This window comes from Rhinoderma darwinii, chromosome 4 (assembly GCF_050947455.1).
Source record: "Rhinoderma darwinii isolate aRhiDar2 chromosome 4, aRhiDar2.hap1, whole genome shotgun sequence".
NCBI classification, from domain to species: Eukaryota; Metazoa; Chordata; class Amphibia; order Anura; family Rhinodermatidae; genus Rhinoderma; species Rhinoderma darwinii.
Genome location: NC_134690.1, coordinates 378,120,851 through 378,134,685, shown reverse-complemented (window position 1 = coordinate 378,134,685; position 13,835 = coordinate 378,120,851). Strand labels below are relative to the sequence as shown.

The 13,835-nt window shown below is 41.5% G+C and overlaps 1 protein-coding gene across 1 annotated transcript in view; it reads right to left on the bottom strand.

The window, feature by feature from the left end:
• Positions 1 to 2,657: 2,657 nt before the first annotated feature.
• Positions 2,658 to 13,835, bottom strand: part of LHCGR (luteinizing hormone/choriogonadotropin receptor) — a 115,741-nt gene continuing 104,563 nt past the window's right edge. The window contains exons 10-11 of the mRNA XM_075864558.1: positions 5,891 to 5,980; positions 2,658 to 4,031 (exon numbers count right to left, since the gene is read on the bottom strand). Coding sequence (XP_075720673.1) covers positions 2,891 to 4,031; positions 5,891 to 5,980 — 1,231 coding nt within the window. The 3' untranslated portion in view covers positions 2,658 to 2,890. The remainder of the gene's footprint in view (positions 4,032 to 5,890; positions 5,981 to 13,835) is intronic.

The following is a 13,835-nucleotide window of genomic DNA, read 5'->3' as shown; positions in this document are numbered from 1 at the left end:
TCTCTCTTGGAAGTTTTGTTCAGCAAAAAAGGGTATTAACCCATACATGGCCAATTTTGATTTTCTTCTCCGATTTGAGAATTTGACCTATGTGAGCTGCCATATATAAAAAAAAATTCTGTTTTGAAATTGGTGGATCAGCGTTATTTCATATGAACATGCACCCTTGAAGCCTTTTTATTTTTTAATCTCTATAGTCCCAACGTTTTTCGGCAATTCTTCATAATGGTTGCACCACCAATCTCCAAATCCTCTATATAGCCATAGAGTTAAATAATATTTGCTTAGAAGCTTACTGCATACAATTTTTATATTGCGTTCAATAATAAAGGATATGCAGGCAGCTCCCCTCGGTGGCGGCTGCAGGCATCTAGTATGTTATCATTTAACTCTCTGGGGATTTGGAGCTCTGGATCATAAAAACAGAATCTGTGCAGAATGTTGGGCCTAAAGACGTGATTTTTAAGGTGGAAATTTTACTTTAATGTACTACATTTATTTGTCCTAGTTTAACAATATGTCTATAGTACATGGCTCCTCAGTGAAGGATAAAGACAGTAACTGATCTGATCATTTATCTGTATACATTTATTTTTTTGTAGTAAGTACAAAGTAATTGCAATGAAAAAATATATTTTGTTATTTGCTTCAGTTGTTTGTACTGTTAAGTTATTACAATTCTCTTTAGCCGTTTCTTCTTTATATCATTTGCTTTTTTCTTTGTTGTCCAAAAGTGACAACCACTATTGCCACCCAGAGTCTTGGAACAGCATGCAATATGCAACCGTCATGGCACCCGCCTTTCATAGCAGCAACCGAATAGGGTTTTCTTTTGTTGTTATAAGTTGTATTTTATTTTCACATCTGGTCAGAATGTATGGTGTTTTTTTTTTGTTTTTTTTTTTAAAGCAGAAGACCTTTTCACTAAAATTTCATATTGGTCTGTGCTTATTGTTAAAACCTAAATGTATATGCTAATATTATCGTTTTGTCATTTGTCAATATCAGCAATAAAAAAAAAAAAAAGTCCTGTCCGATTTATTGAAATCTATAAAAAAATAACAAAGTAGATTCACACATCGTGGTTTTATAGTGTTTTTTTTTTTTTTGCAACTGCCTCTGCAATATGACCACATGTGAATACACCCTTAGGCTCTGTTCACATCCGCATCATGGCTACTGTTTATAACAGAACACAAGACACAACACCGTGCCGGATCAGTTGCTTGATGGATACCGGCGGAGCTTACGGGCCGCAATGACTCATAATGGGTTGCGTTGTGGTTTCTGTTTTGACGGGAATGCAGTGTACGCGGTGCTTTCTCTTCAAATCTGATTAAATTTGTGTTGGAAAACCTGCCCTTATTTCTGACACGTGCACGGCTTTCTAAAAGAAAGAGTTGTGATACACTCAACATCATGACATGATTAGGGCAGGTTTTAAGCCTTTGGATATAAACTAGAATGTTCTTGTTTACTGACAGCAAGCAGAGATCTAAAAACAATTGTGAGAAATTGATACACAAAGTATATTAGAAAGCTGTATAATTTTTTCATTATATAATGATTTTACTTAATTGACAGGATTATAAAACCTTTTTATGAGACAATCCCGAGTTTGATTCTAGGAGCATGTACGGAGAAGCATATTGTTGTGGATCTGTAGGGATTTGCACGTTTTGAGAACTCTTTTACAACATCGGAAACAAAAAGAACAGATATTTTCTCCTTGTGTGAATTCATATTGGACGAGCTGCGAGTGGTGAGTTGTCCATTATGTACCACTTAACAGAAAACTGCAATCTACGTCCCAAGACCATGCATGTCCCTAAAGTGTATGTCCCTAAAGTGTATGTCCCTGGCCATACACTTGAGATTTCTGCTGGATCGGCCACTAATGTGTATTTTGAAAAACGATCATTTTTGAGCAAGTTATGAACAATTTTAGATTTATGCTAATTAGTTTCTTAAAGACCAACTGGGTGTGTTTTTACTTTTGACCAAGTGGGTGTTGGGGTATGTGCACACACACTAATTACGTCCGTAATTGACGGACGTATTTCGGCCGCAAGTACCGGACCGAACACAGTGCAGGGAGCCGGGCTCCTAGCATCATAGTTATGTACGATGCTAGGAGTCCCTGCCTCTCTGCAGGACAACTGTCCCGTACTGTAATCATGTTTTCAGTACGGGACAGTAGTTCCACGGAGAGGCAGGGACTCCTAGCATCGTACATAAGTATGAGGCTAGGAGCCCGGCTCCCTGCACGGTGTTAAGTCCACTACTTGCGGCCGAAATACGTCCGTCAATTACGGACGTAATTAGTGTGTGTGCACATACCCTTGTAAAGAAGTGTATGAGGCTGACCAATCAGTGACCAATCAGCTTCATACACTTCTCATTGTTCCAGTAAAGATTTTCAACTTTGTTTAGAAGGAGAATAATTGGATAGACTTGAAAATGGACAAGCCAATTAGATCTCTTTCTAGAGCGTTCTGATGCTGTTTTCCCAGTTGCAGAAAATTTTAAAATGGAAGAAATCTGGCTCCGCGCACCGATGCGCTAGACAATCACAGATGGCTACGGTTTTCCAGATATTTTCACTTTTTAGCAACATTACAATATTTGTTAGAAATTTCTGGTGTCACCACTTTGCTTGGGACATCATCAGACTTTTATTAACACTTTTTCTTTCTCCTAGTACAATTTCTATCGGCGCTTGTTCCTTTAGAACATTTAATAAAAAAATACATGTTTACAGCAATTAAAATAGCAACTGTCTAGTTGCACCTCCTATATACATAAATAGATGTACATATTTACATAGTGATCTCCCTTTAAAGGAATGGTTTGTGCAGTTTGAATAGATATCACAGCTTGGGTCGGACACTTAAGAGTCTGTATACTCTGGTTTATCATTTACACTCAAGTATTGGCAATCGAAGGTCGTAAGATGCAGATCGGACCGGGAGGTCTTCTTTGGCCCAGTATATAAGCTGTCGGTCTTGCAGTTGGAGGTATAGGCAGTAAAATTGTTGACTCTGTAAAGTTCTGCTTGAGTCTTGCAACAACCAAACTTGCTCATAAGCAGAAAAAAATCCCTTCGAAACGCTTTGGTAAAGATTGCATACAGGAAAGGATTGGCGCATGAATTCACAGGGTAGAATAAGACCAGCAAGATCTTGGAATTGGTCACAGTAATGAGTGGAACTTTAAAGGCAGCTGAAATGGCAAAGAACGATATCGGTGCCATGCATGTAAAGTCAGTGAAGATGAGTACTGCCATTTTCTTGGCTATTTTGGTATCTTTGTTGGTTGGCGTGAGCTCTGGATTCTGCACAGCGATGTAGATTTTAATGTAACAGGCGCATATAATAATAAAGGCTATGACGTTGAGCACCAATATGATGATTATGTATGCCTGCGAGAGAGGGGTTTCTATGTCCATTGGTAGGCATATACTGACTTTAATGTAATTGCTTACTCCAACAAGTGGTAGAAGAGCAATGAGCAGAGAAAATATCCAGCCTCCTAGCATGATCAGAATCGCATGTCTCAACCGGAGCTTTCGGTCAAGTTGCATTGCGTAGGTTATTGTGTGCCACCTCTCGAGGGTTATTACGGTCAACGTGTATACAGAAAGCTCACTGGCAAATACAGTGAAGAAACCAGCTGTACTGCAGCCACTCCCGGTCTGCCAGTCAATCGCATGGTTATAGTACTGACTTTTAGTCTTGGAGTCGACTGACGCTATTAGCAGTAGATATATACCCATGCAAAAATCTGCAAAAGATAAGTTGCACATCAGGAAGTGAGGGACAGTGAGCTTGTAATGACTGGTCAACAAGACGAAAAAAACCACTGCGTTTCCTGCAATAGCAAGTATACTTATAAACCAGATTAGCACTCGGAGGAAGTCGTAGCCCATGATGTCCTCACAAGGGTTGAAAGCATCGGGCTTTGGTGTGCATTTGAGGGTTCTCGACTGACATAAAAAATCAGTAAACAAATAGTAGACGGTCAGTTCCACACTGTAAGAAAAAACAAAACAAGCAATTACGGATGGCTACAGATACACATCCGTAGCAGCCCGCAATTTTGCACGCACCCATACACTTCTATGGATGAGTCCGTGCCGAAATTGCGGACAGGAATAGGACATGTTCTATATTTCGCAGATCATTTCTACAGCCTGGACACACGTCCGTAAATATATACGGAAAGGTATATGCGTCCACAGATTATACGTAATTAATAAAAACCACGGTCATGTGCATGCGGCCTTAGTAGAGGGAGGTCTCTTCTTCAGGCCTACAACCTGGATGTTCCATGCACTATATGGACAGGTCATTGATTTCAATGGCCACCATGTAGTCTTCAATTCCAGCGTGGTGGCTTGCTGCCTGCTTCCCCCCACATATTACAGAAGACAATGTGAACTCCTGTGATCCGCTTATTTCTGTAGTACCCTTGTTATAAAAAGAGATTGGTTTTACACTTTTTTTTTAATAGTCTTTGCATATCAATTCCTAAGGCCTTATTTACACGACCGTGAAAAACGTCCATCAAACGGCCGTTTTCAGAACAATGATGTTCTATGGGTGTATTCACACAGCCGTTTTTCTAATGGCCGGTGAACAATGGCCGTCAAGAAATAGGACATGTCCTATTTTTGGCCGTTTTAACCGCCTGACCACCCCCATATAAGTCAATGGATCAGTTTTTAACGGCTGTCAATACATATAACTACCGTTAAAAACGGATCTGTGACATGGGGATTGGCAAGGGAACTACTAGTCCCTTGCTATCAGTGGCTCGATTACACACTCACCGATGCAGCGCCGACCTCTTCAGGTGTGGTCTCTCGTCTTCACAGGTTCTGCGAAGGCGACGTGATGAAGTAATCGCGCCGCCTTCGCATATCCCGTGAAGACGAGATAACACGTGAAGACGAGCTGCATCGGTGAGTGTCATCGCGTCGCCCTCGCAGATCCTGTGAAGACAGCGCTGCATCGGTGAGTATGTAGGGCATTCATGGGCTGTGTGGCATCATATACAGGGAGTTGCGTGGCATATAAAGGAGGGCTGTGTGGCATCATATACAGGGAGGTGTGTGGCATCATATACAGGGAGGCTGTAAATAGTGTCTAGGTGAACATGTGACCTTCCTTTGGGTGTTTTCAGGGGGTTGGGACAAAAAAAGCCTGCCCAATGAAATTCATCAGTTTCTTTAACGGCCATGAAAAACTGATGCAAAACGGATGTCAAACGGTCATTAAAAACGGACAGACAGACTGGAAATGGATGAAAATTTAGAAACACACGGATGCAAAATGGCCATGAAAAACTGACAGTTTATCAGTTTGTAATTGAATTTTTTTTCACTGTTGTGTGAATATAGCCTAATAGTTTAAGATCTCTGCTTGTAGCCATTGAATGGAATCCTTTACTGTTTTCTTCCAGAGGATACAAATCTGTTCTATTCATGTAATGATCACACAGATGCATGGCTCAGTCCTATTCCCATGCGGAAGATTTTGTTTTGTTTCTGCAGCAGGTGCGACGATTTCTGTAAGTTCCATTCAGATAAATGGCAATGATCATCAATCGCGAAAATTTCTACAACAAAATCTGCCATGTTTAAATCCACCTTTATAAGCTGTGCACCCCCCTGTGGTCATCACATTTCCAGGACAGATTCTCAACTTCTGGTTCTCAATTCAATGACTACAAGCAGAGATCTTGAAAACAGTGAGGTACTGATACACAACGAATATTAGAAAACTGCTGATTTCTTACAATGAATACGCTTTATTTACTAAAACCAGAAAACCGCTATAATGTCAGATGAAGATGAACAGTTTCACTAAACAAAATAACGGTCACTCACTTGTACTTTGTGTCATTTGTTTGCTTCCTTGGCAAAATATCGCATTGGTTTGTTAAGTTTCCAAAGTATGCAAGCAGAGAGGAGTTAAACCTGTAGGGGCAGAGCATAATAAAACATCAAATAAATGAACGCACTCTTCTATTGATTTTAAGATATAAACAGTAAAGCGCAACATAGAATACAGCTGTACAAAGAATACGAACAAAACCAGCAGGAAATCTCTGACAAAAAGAAATCCTAAAGGGGTTTTCCCATGAGAGACATTTATGACATATCCACAGAGTATGTCATAAATGTCACGTAGATGCGGGTCCCACCTCTGGGACCTTCACCTATCTCTAGAACGGGGGCCCCTAAACCCTGTTCTAGCTTTATCTGCCTCCCGGCCACCTCCTGGTTATATGGTCGGGAGTTAAAAAAGCAGCGTAACTCGCTGAGCTACGCTGTTTCCGTAACTCCCATAGTAGTGAATGGCAGTTACGGAAGAAGCGTAGCATGCGAGCTACACTGTTCCCGTAACTACCATTTAGTTCTATGGGACTTACGGAAACAGCGTAGCTCAGCGAGTTACGCTGCTTTTGTAACTCCCGACCATATAACCTTTTTCATGGCCGGAATTCACCTGATTCAGCCACAGAGCGGCAGAATGGGTTTAGGGGACCCCGTTCTGGAGATAGGTGCCGGTCTCAGAGCTTGGACCCGCATCTATCTGACATTTATGACATGTCCTGTGGATATGTCATAAATGTCTCTCATGGGAAAACCCCTAATACTTCAAAAATAACAGAGCAATGAAAACTAGACCCACTATAATATAATATAATATAAAGAATATAAAAGAAAAAATACAGATGTAGAAAGTAATAGGAAAGGCAGGAAGGTTGGTCAGGCGGGACATAGAGGCCAGGAGAGAACAGTCGGGAAAGGAATCTGGGAAAACACAGGTTGGAAATCAGGGACGGATCTACTTATATTACCTATAGGCACAGTAATGAATGATGATGAAAGATAAAGTCCCCCATCCAGACTACTTTTTAATGAATTCTCCGTAATATAAATAGAAAAGAAAAGTAGATCCAGAGTTTTTTGTATATAAAATATATTTTATATACAAAAAACTCCGGTTCTACTTTTCTTTTCTATAGGCACAGTAGTCACATGCCTATAGGTGGCTCTGAGGAAAGGACGCCTGGTAGAGGAAAATTTCACATAAGGCCCCATGCACACAACCGTAGTTTTTATCCATAATTACGGATAATCTGTGAATCCATGTCCTACGATGTGTATCCGTTGCTGTCCGTAATTGGGCAATTCCCCAAGATAATGGTGATCATGTGACCTTTTCAAGGGGTTGGGACATGTCGGTGACATCATTTGTAGCCTTCCTTTTTTTTGTGGATCCATAAATACGAATGCACTATGGACCATATTTGCGGACAGCGTGCCAGATATGCGGATGACTTGCGGACAGTAAAAAACACTACAGTCGTGTTCATGAGGCCTAAGTAAATGATGTGTGTTATGACAGTGTCAGATGATACTTCCCACCGTTTTCTGCCATAATTGCACTGAAAAGAATTGTGTTTAACATGAACACCTTATTTACCAATCACCTTCACCACTTTTTCTGGGTGTGGACTTCAGTAAATATGCCGTATTGATCAAGACATGTGCGCCGCCTTGTGGAATAGAGACCACACTGCACTGTAACTACTTACCTGTGTAACTCTGTATTAGTTAATATGTCTGATTGTAACCGGAGCCCATTCTGCCGAATAGGTGTATATAGCTATATGCTTCCCAAATACATACACCAGGAGAGTATAGTGGGGAGGGTTAGCAATGCGGGACATTTGACATCAGTCTGCAGTCTTTCTGTGCATCGAAGTTGAAGCATATATTTTGCACACAAAGCAATCTCTGTCTCTGATTGTAGGTAAACATTTCAAAGCCATACGCGACTTATAGGGGTTTGTCTGATGAAGACAACCCCTTCTCTATAGATAGTCGCTAGGTAAGCAGTTGATCAGCGTGGGTCCGGCTTGTGGAACCCCCAATAATCAGCATTTTCTGACGGGTAGATGTAGTATTACATTCAGGCCGTTCATATGAATGGTTGACCATGTAATGCATTGACGGGTCAGGTTCGCCAAAGTGGAAGATGTTCTTTATTCCCCTCTATGGCTAATAGACAGGGGTCCTGAGCAGCGGACCACCCTCTATGATGTCATTATGTCCTAATTCGACATTTTATAGCATACAATTTATAAGAGGGAGCTGTATAGAGAGGAATTCCTCGGTGGAGGAGAACAGTTGTAGTTCCATTACATTAATAGATATACAGCAAAGCATAAATATTTCGTTAACAGGAGTTGTGTTTGGTATTACAGAATAGGTCTCCATATAACCCATTTATACGAGGATAGCCTTCACATTTTTGGACAAATGAATTATGAGCAATTTAAAAAGTAAATCAAGAGCGCACAACCTGCAGCCCGTTATGCCATTCTGTGCTGGCCCCTAACAATCAAGACACTATATGGTTGCTTGTGTCTGATAGATGCTGAATATTTCCCATGTCACAGAAAAGAGGAACGTCGGCGAGCGCGGGAGCAGGGACAGGTAAGTACTAATGTCCGGCAGGCCCTAATGGTGTACATTGAGTGGCTCGCACTGGTTTGGTGGGGCACTATATGGCTGGCACTGTTATGGATGGTGAAGGGGCATGGTGTGGGTGGCACTTTTATAGGGGGCACTGTAGGGCTGTATGAGTTCTTTTTTAATCAACTTACAGACTAAGGCCACTTTCACACGGCAGTATTTTGGTCAGTATTTTATCAGTATTTTGCATCAATATTTTTAAGCCAAAACTAAGAGTGGAACCTACACAGAAATAAAGTATAATGGCAAGATTTGCACCTCTTCCATGCATTGGACCCACTCCTAGTTTTGGTTTACAAATACTGATTCAAAATACTGACCAAAATACCGATGTGTGAAAGCAACCTAAGGGATATGGCGGGTATATTAATTCTGCAAACATAATGGTTTCTTTGTTTGCATGTAGGGTGAATAAATGCCTTATATCACCTTGTTAGATAACAATATCTTGGCTTGCGACTACTATGGGGCCCCTACATGTTGTTACACTCATAGCAGCTGCAGCCACCACTTGGGGGAGCTCACTGCATACAGATTTATTCAGTTCATATCAAGTTCAATACTAGCAGTATGAATCCATATGCCATTAGCTCCCCCTAGTGGTGGCTGTAGGCAGACAAAATGATTTAATTTATCAAGTCAGAAAAGCAGAGCTCCTATACACATATATAATAAAATTATACAGCAATTTGGACATTTAATTACATTTTTAGTAAGTCAGTCCTGCTTTGGGCCCCTATGATCTGGTGAAGTTAATTCTTCAGCAGCCAAAGGATTAAACTTAAAGATAAGAATTCACACAAATAACACTTAGAAACCTGATGAACGCTGTATACAGTAATATTGTGCTGTCTTTGTGCTCTCAATTGATTGACAAGAATATACATGTATATTATAAAGAAAGCAGAATACCTTTGACAAGTCGTGAAACATAAGAAGACTGTAGACAATAGTTTTGTCTTTTTCTTCTGTTCAAGCATTAAAATTGGCCTTTTAAAATATGCAGGCGTTTTTTTCAGGCATAATTCGAGGCGTAAAATGGCCGAATTACGTCTGAAAACACTGCGTGTGAACATACCCTAATACACGAACATATTACACACATCACATACACAAACATAAATTTCCTGCTCCTGCCGCTGGTCTACGCTCCTCTTCCTTGCACCTTCGCTTCGTTGAACATATGGCCGGAAGCCGCTGCCGGAAGTCGTCATCTTACTGTCCGGCAGCGGCTTCCGGTCCACATGAAAATGGCGCCGGATTTCGTTCTATGAACGAGCTTCATTTTGGTCTGTGTGGGAGCGGCGCATGCGCCGTTCCCACACAGACGGCGCACGCAACTGCGAATGGAACGGCTCCTGTTTGCATTCTCTATGGGTTTGTATGTGCTGTATTCCAGCTCTGTATGACATACAGAGATGAAAAAAAAATGGCAGCCCCCATAGAGAAGTAAAAGTCAGAAAACATAAAAAAGTAAAACATGAGAACACAATTTAATAAAATGTTTGAAAATATTACATTAAAAGCAATATTATAAAAAAAATAAAAATAATTCATGACACCTTCCCTTTAACCCTTTTAAAGGCGTGGTCAGCGATTGCTGGCTGCTGGTGGGTTGTCATGGCAGTCGAGGATCTAATGAAGGCCCCCAGGTCTGCCATTAGTACACCTACCACTAAGATGCTAATAGGCTACTTATAGGATGCCTGCCAGCGTTTTTGCTGCCAGACATATTCAAAAATACAACTCGTCCCACAAAAGCATTCGTACGGCTATGTAGACAGGAAAAAATAAGTTATGGCTCTTGGAATACGATGATGAGAAAAAGATAATAAAAAATCTCTGTGTCACAAAGGAGAAAAGCAGCGTTTTTAGGCAAAATAAATTGTCCCAAAAAACACAGCTAAAAACGCAACAGGAGTAAAATGTGTACGAATACAGTCTAATAGAGGTCAGGGAGCATGCCGGGACCAAGCGTCGCGCGCAGCATGGCCATACGCTCAGGTGGACCACTCGAGTCTGTTGAAATCAATGGATGTCAATGTATTGTTTAATTTTCTCTGCTGCGTCACTGACGTCAAGTCAAACAGCAGTTAAATAAATACGTAAAACATTTCAAATTTCATAAGTTATTATCTTCCAGCCAACTGGTGAGAACGCTATTCGTTTTATCATTGTAATTATCAATGTGGTAATCAAGTCTTGTTTTTATGTATTTGGGCAGCTAAATCATCGCCGCATTATTGGACTTAATTGTCTGCCAGGTTTAATCCCTTATTTACGTAATTATGGATTTCAATTATACATCATTAAAACAGTAAAAGCTGTTCCTGAGAATCTGTATGGATGTATTGAAATGAAGCATAGGGGTTACATGACATTATTACTTAGCAAGTGGGGACATTATGGAAACGACTGTATGAGAAAACTGTTGTTTTGTTGTGGATCCTTATACACTTTACAATATAAGTTCATTCTGCAAAAACGAAAAGAAAAAAAAAATACAGCGCAGTATACGCTTTTTTACAGTGGGAGTCAATGGCAGATGTATGCAACTGTATCGGCCTTTAATCGTATATACTGTACGTCTAGTGCATACATTTGGGGGCACCGTCAAACATGTTCTCCAAATGCATGCCCCAATTCCATTGTGAAAAGAGCCTAAGTAATTCCACTATTAGCCATGGGGGGGGGGGATGAATGATTTGCATGACTGCACCCACTAACCTAAATTAAGGAATAATCTCTCGATATTGGGATCTGTGGTTGAAGTGATGATTATAATTTTCCTACCAGTCTACAAATTCAGACCTCATATACATTGCCTGCTATGATCCCTTATACTTCCATGTCCCTCCGATTTTATTTCCATGAGAAAAAAATTGCAGTATACTTCATCGCATGCAATGCTACAGAGTACGGTAATTTTCTAAAGGCATTGGCACCATACGGCAGCGCACGCAATGCCAACAGGTTCATCATATGGCCATACATGCACGCTCACTCAATATTGAAATGAATGCAATACATGTAAAACCAAAACGGCTCTATCTATCAATCACTCTTTCATGAAATTGATGAAATGTTTAGGGTATGTTCACACGAGGGAGTCCGTAACGGCTGAAATTACGGGGATGTTTCAGCCTGAAAACATCCCCGTAATTTCAGCCGTACCGGCATGTGCAGGCGCTTGAACGCCGCGTCAATTACGGACGTAATTGGCGCTGCTATTCATTGGAGTCAATGAATAACGGCTCCAATTACGGCCAAAGAAGTGACAGGTCACTTCTTTGGCGCGGGCGTCTATTTACGCGCCGTCATTTGACAGCGGCGCGTAAATATACGCCTCGTGTGAACAGACAAACGTCTGCCCATTGCTTTCAATGGGCAGATGTTTGTCAGCGCTATTGAGGCGTTATTTTCGGACGTAATTCGGGGCAAAAATGCCCGAATTACGTCCGTAATTAGTGCGTGTGAACATACCCTTAGACGGGAAACCCGTTTTGGACTCTTGCTCATTTGTGGACGCCATTTATCTTGACTCCAATTTCTCACGATACTAGTTAATTACAATCTCACGACATGATAATAAAACACATAGCAATTCACATCTCAACCACTGTGTGGCCACACATAGACACATATAGCATAGACATCTCGCAAGAGAGTAAGGCGAAATTCATATGAACGTGTGCGTTTTGCGCGCACAAAAACCGCTGCATTTTTTGCGCGTTGCAGTTCCGTGTGGCATCAGTGTTTGGTGCGTGGCTGAGTGTTTTTTGCGCGTATGGCATCGTTATCACACGTGGTTTTGATGTTTATAAACAGAAATGAAGGAGGTAGTTTTATTATTCCCTTCATTTCTTCAACAACTGTAGCACGAATCACGCGCGGCACATGGAAGTGCGTCCGCGTGCCGTGCGCGGTTTTCACGCACCCATTGACTTCAGTGGGTGCGTGATGCGCAAAAAACGCTAAAGTATAGGACATGCTGTGAGTTTCACGCAGCAGACACACGGAATGTCTGAACGGCCCCATTGACTAGCATAAGTCTGTGCGACGTGCGTGACTTTCATGACTACGCTCATGTAAATAAGGCCTAACGCAAAATCATGTTTTTGTTTTTTTTCATAGCTGGTCATCTCGTGCTACTAATCTCGGAATGTCGAGCTAAGAGGAAAGGTAAGGAAGAACACATCTGTAATTCCAGTTATTGGTAACAAGTTACAAATCCTCTACACTGTTGAAAATAGTAGTAGGGGGAAAATCATCGGTTGATCTTGGTTGAAATCACACATTATCATTCACTATCTGTGAATGTAGTCTAAAGGTTATTTGGGTCGGACGGGGCTAACAGCTAAAAGCTACTGATTTCCATGTGGATAATGTCAACAAGTCATCTATAAGGGTATGTGCACACACACTAATTACGTCCGTAATTGACGGACGTATTTCGGCCGCAAGTACCGGACCGAACACAGTGCAGGGAGCCGGGCTCCTAGCATCATACTTATGTACGATGCTAGGAGTCCCTGCCTCGCTGCAGGACAACTGTCCCGTACTGAAAACATGATTACAGTACGGGACAGTTGTCCTGCAGCGAGGCAGGGACTCCTAGCATCGTACATAAGTATGATGCTAGGAGCCCGGCTCCCTGCACTGTGTTCGGTCCGGTACTTGCGGCCGAAATACGTCCGTCAATTACGGACGTAATTAGTGTGTGTGCACATACCCTAATACTGGTGACATCAGCAAGAAGGTCCAGGGGAGAGATTACGCATTGATAACTCCCATCATCATGCCTGGCCAGTTAATATACAGTCACGATCCAGAAGAGGCCTGATTAGGCCTTATTCACACGAACGTATTTTACGTCGCACGGACCCATGTTAGGCAATGGGGACGTTCAGACTGTCTGTGATTTTCACGCAGCGTAAAACTCACAACATGTCCTATACTTGGCCGTTTTTCGCGCAGCACGCACCCATTGAAGTCAATGGGTGCGTGAAAATCGCGCACGGTACATGGAAGCACTTCCGTGTGCCGCGCGTGATTCGCGCTACACTTGTAAAATAAATTAATGAAAAAATAAAAGCACCTCCTGCTTTTATGTTTGTAAGCATAAAAACAGTGTCATAACGATGCCTTATGCGCGGAAATCACGCAAGCACGCACCAAATACTGATGCTACACGGAACTGCTACGCTCGCAAAACGCCGCGTTTTTTGCACGCTCAATAAGCACACGTTCATGTGAATAAGGCCTTAATTTGGTGAACGGCCCT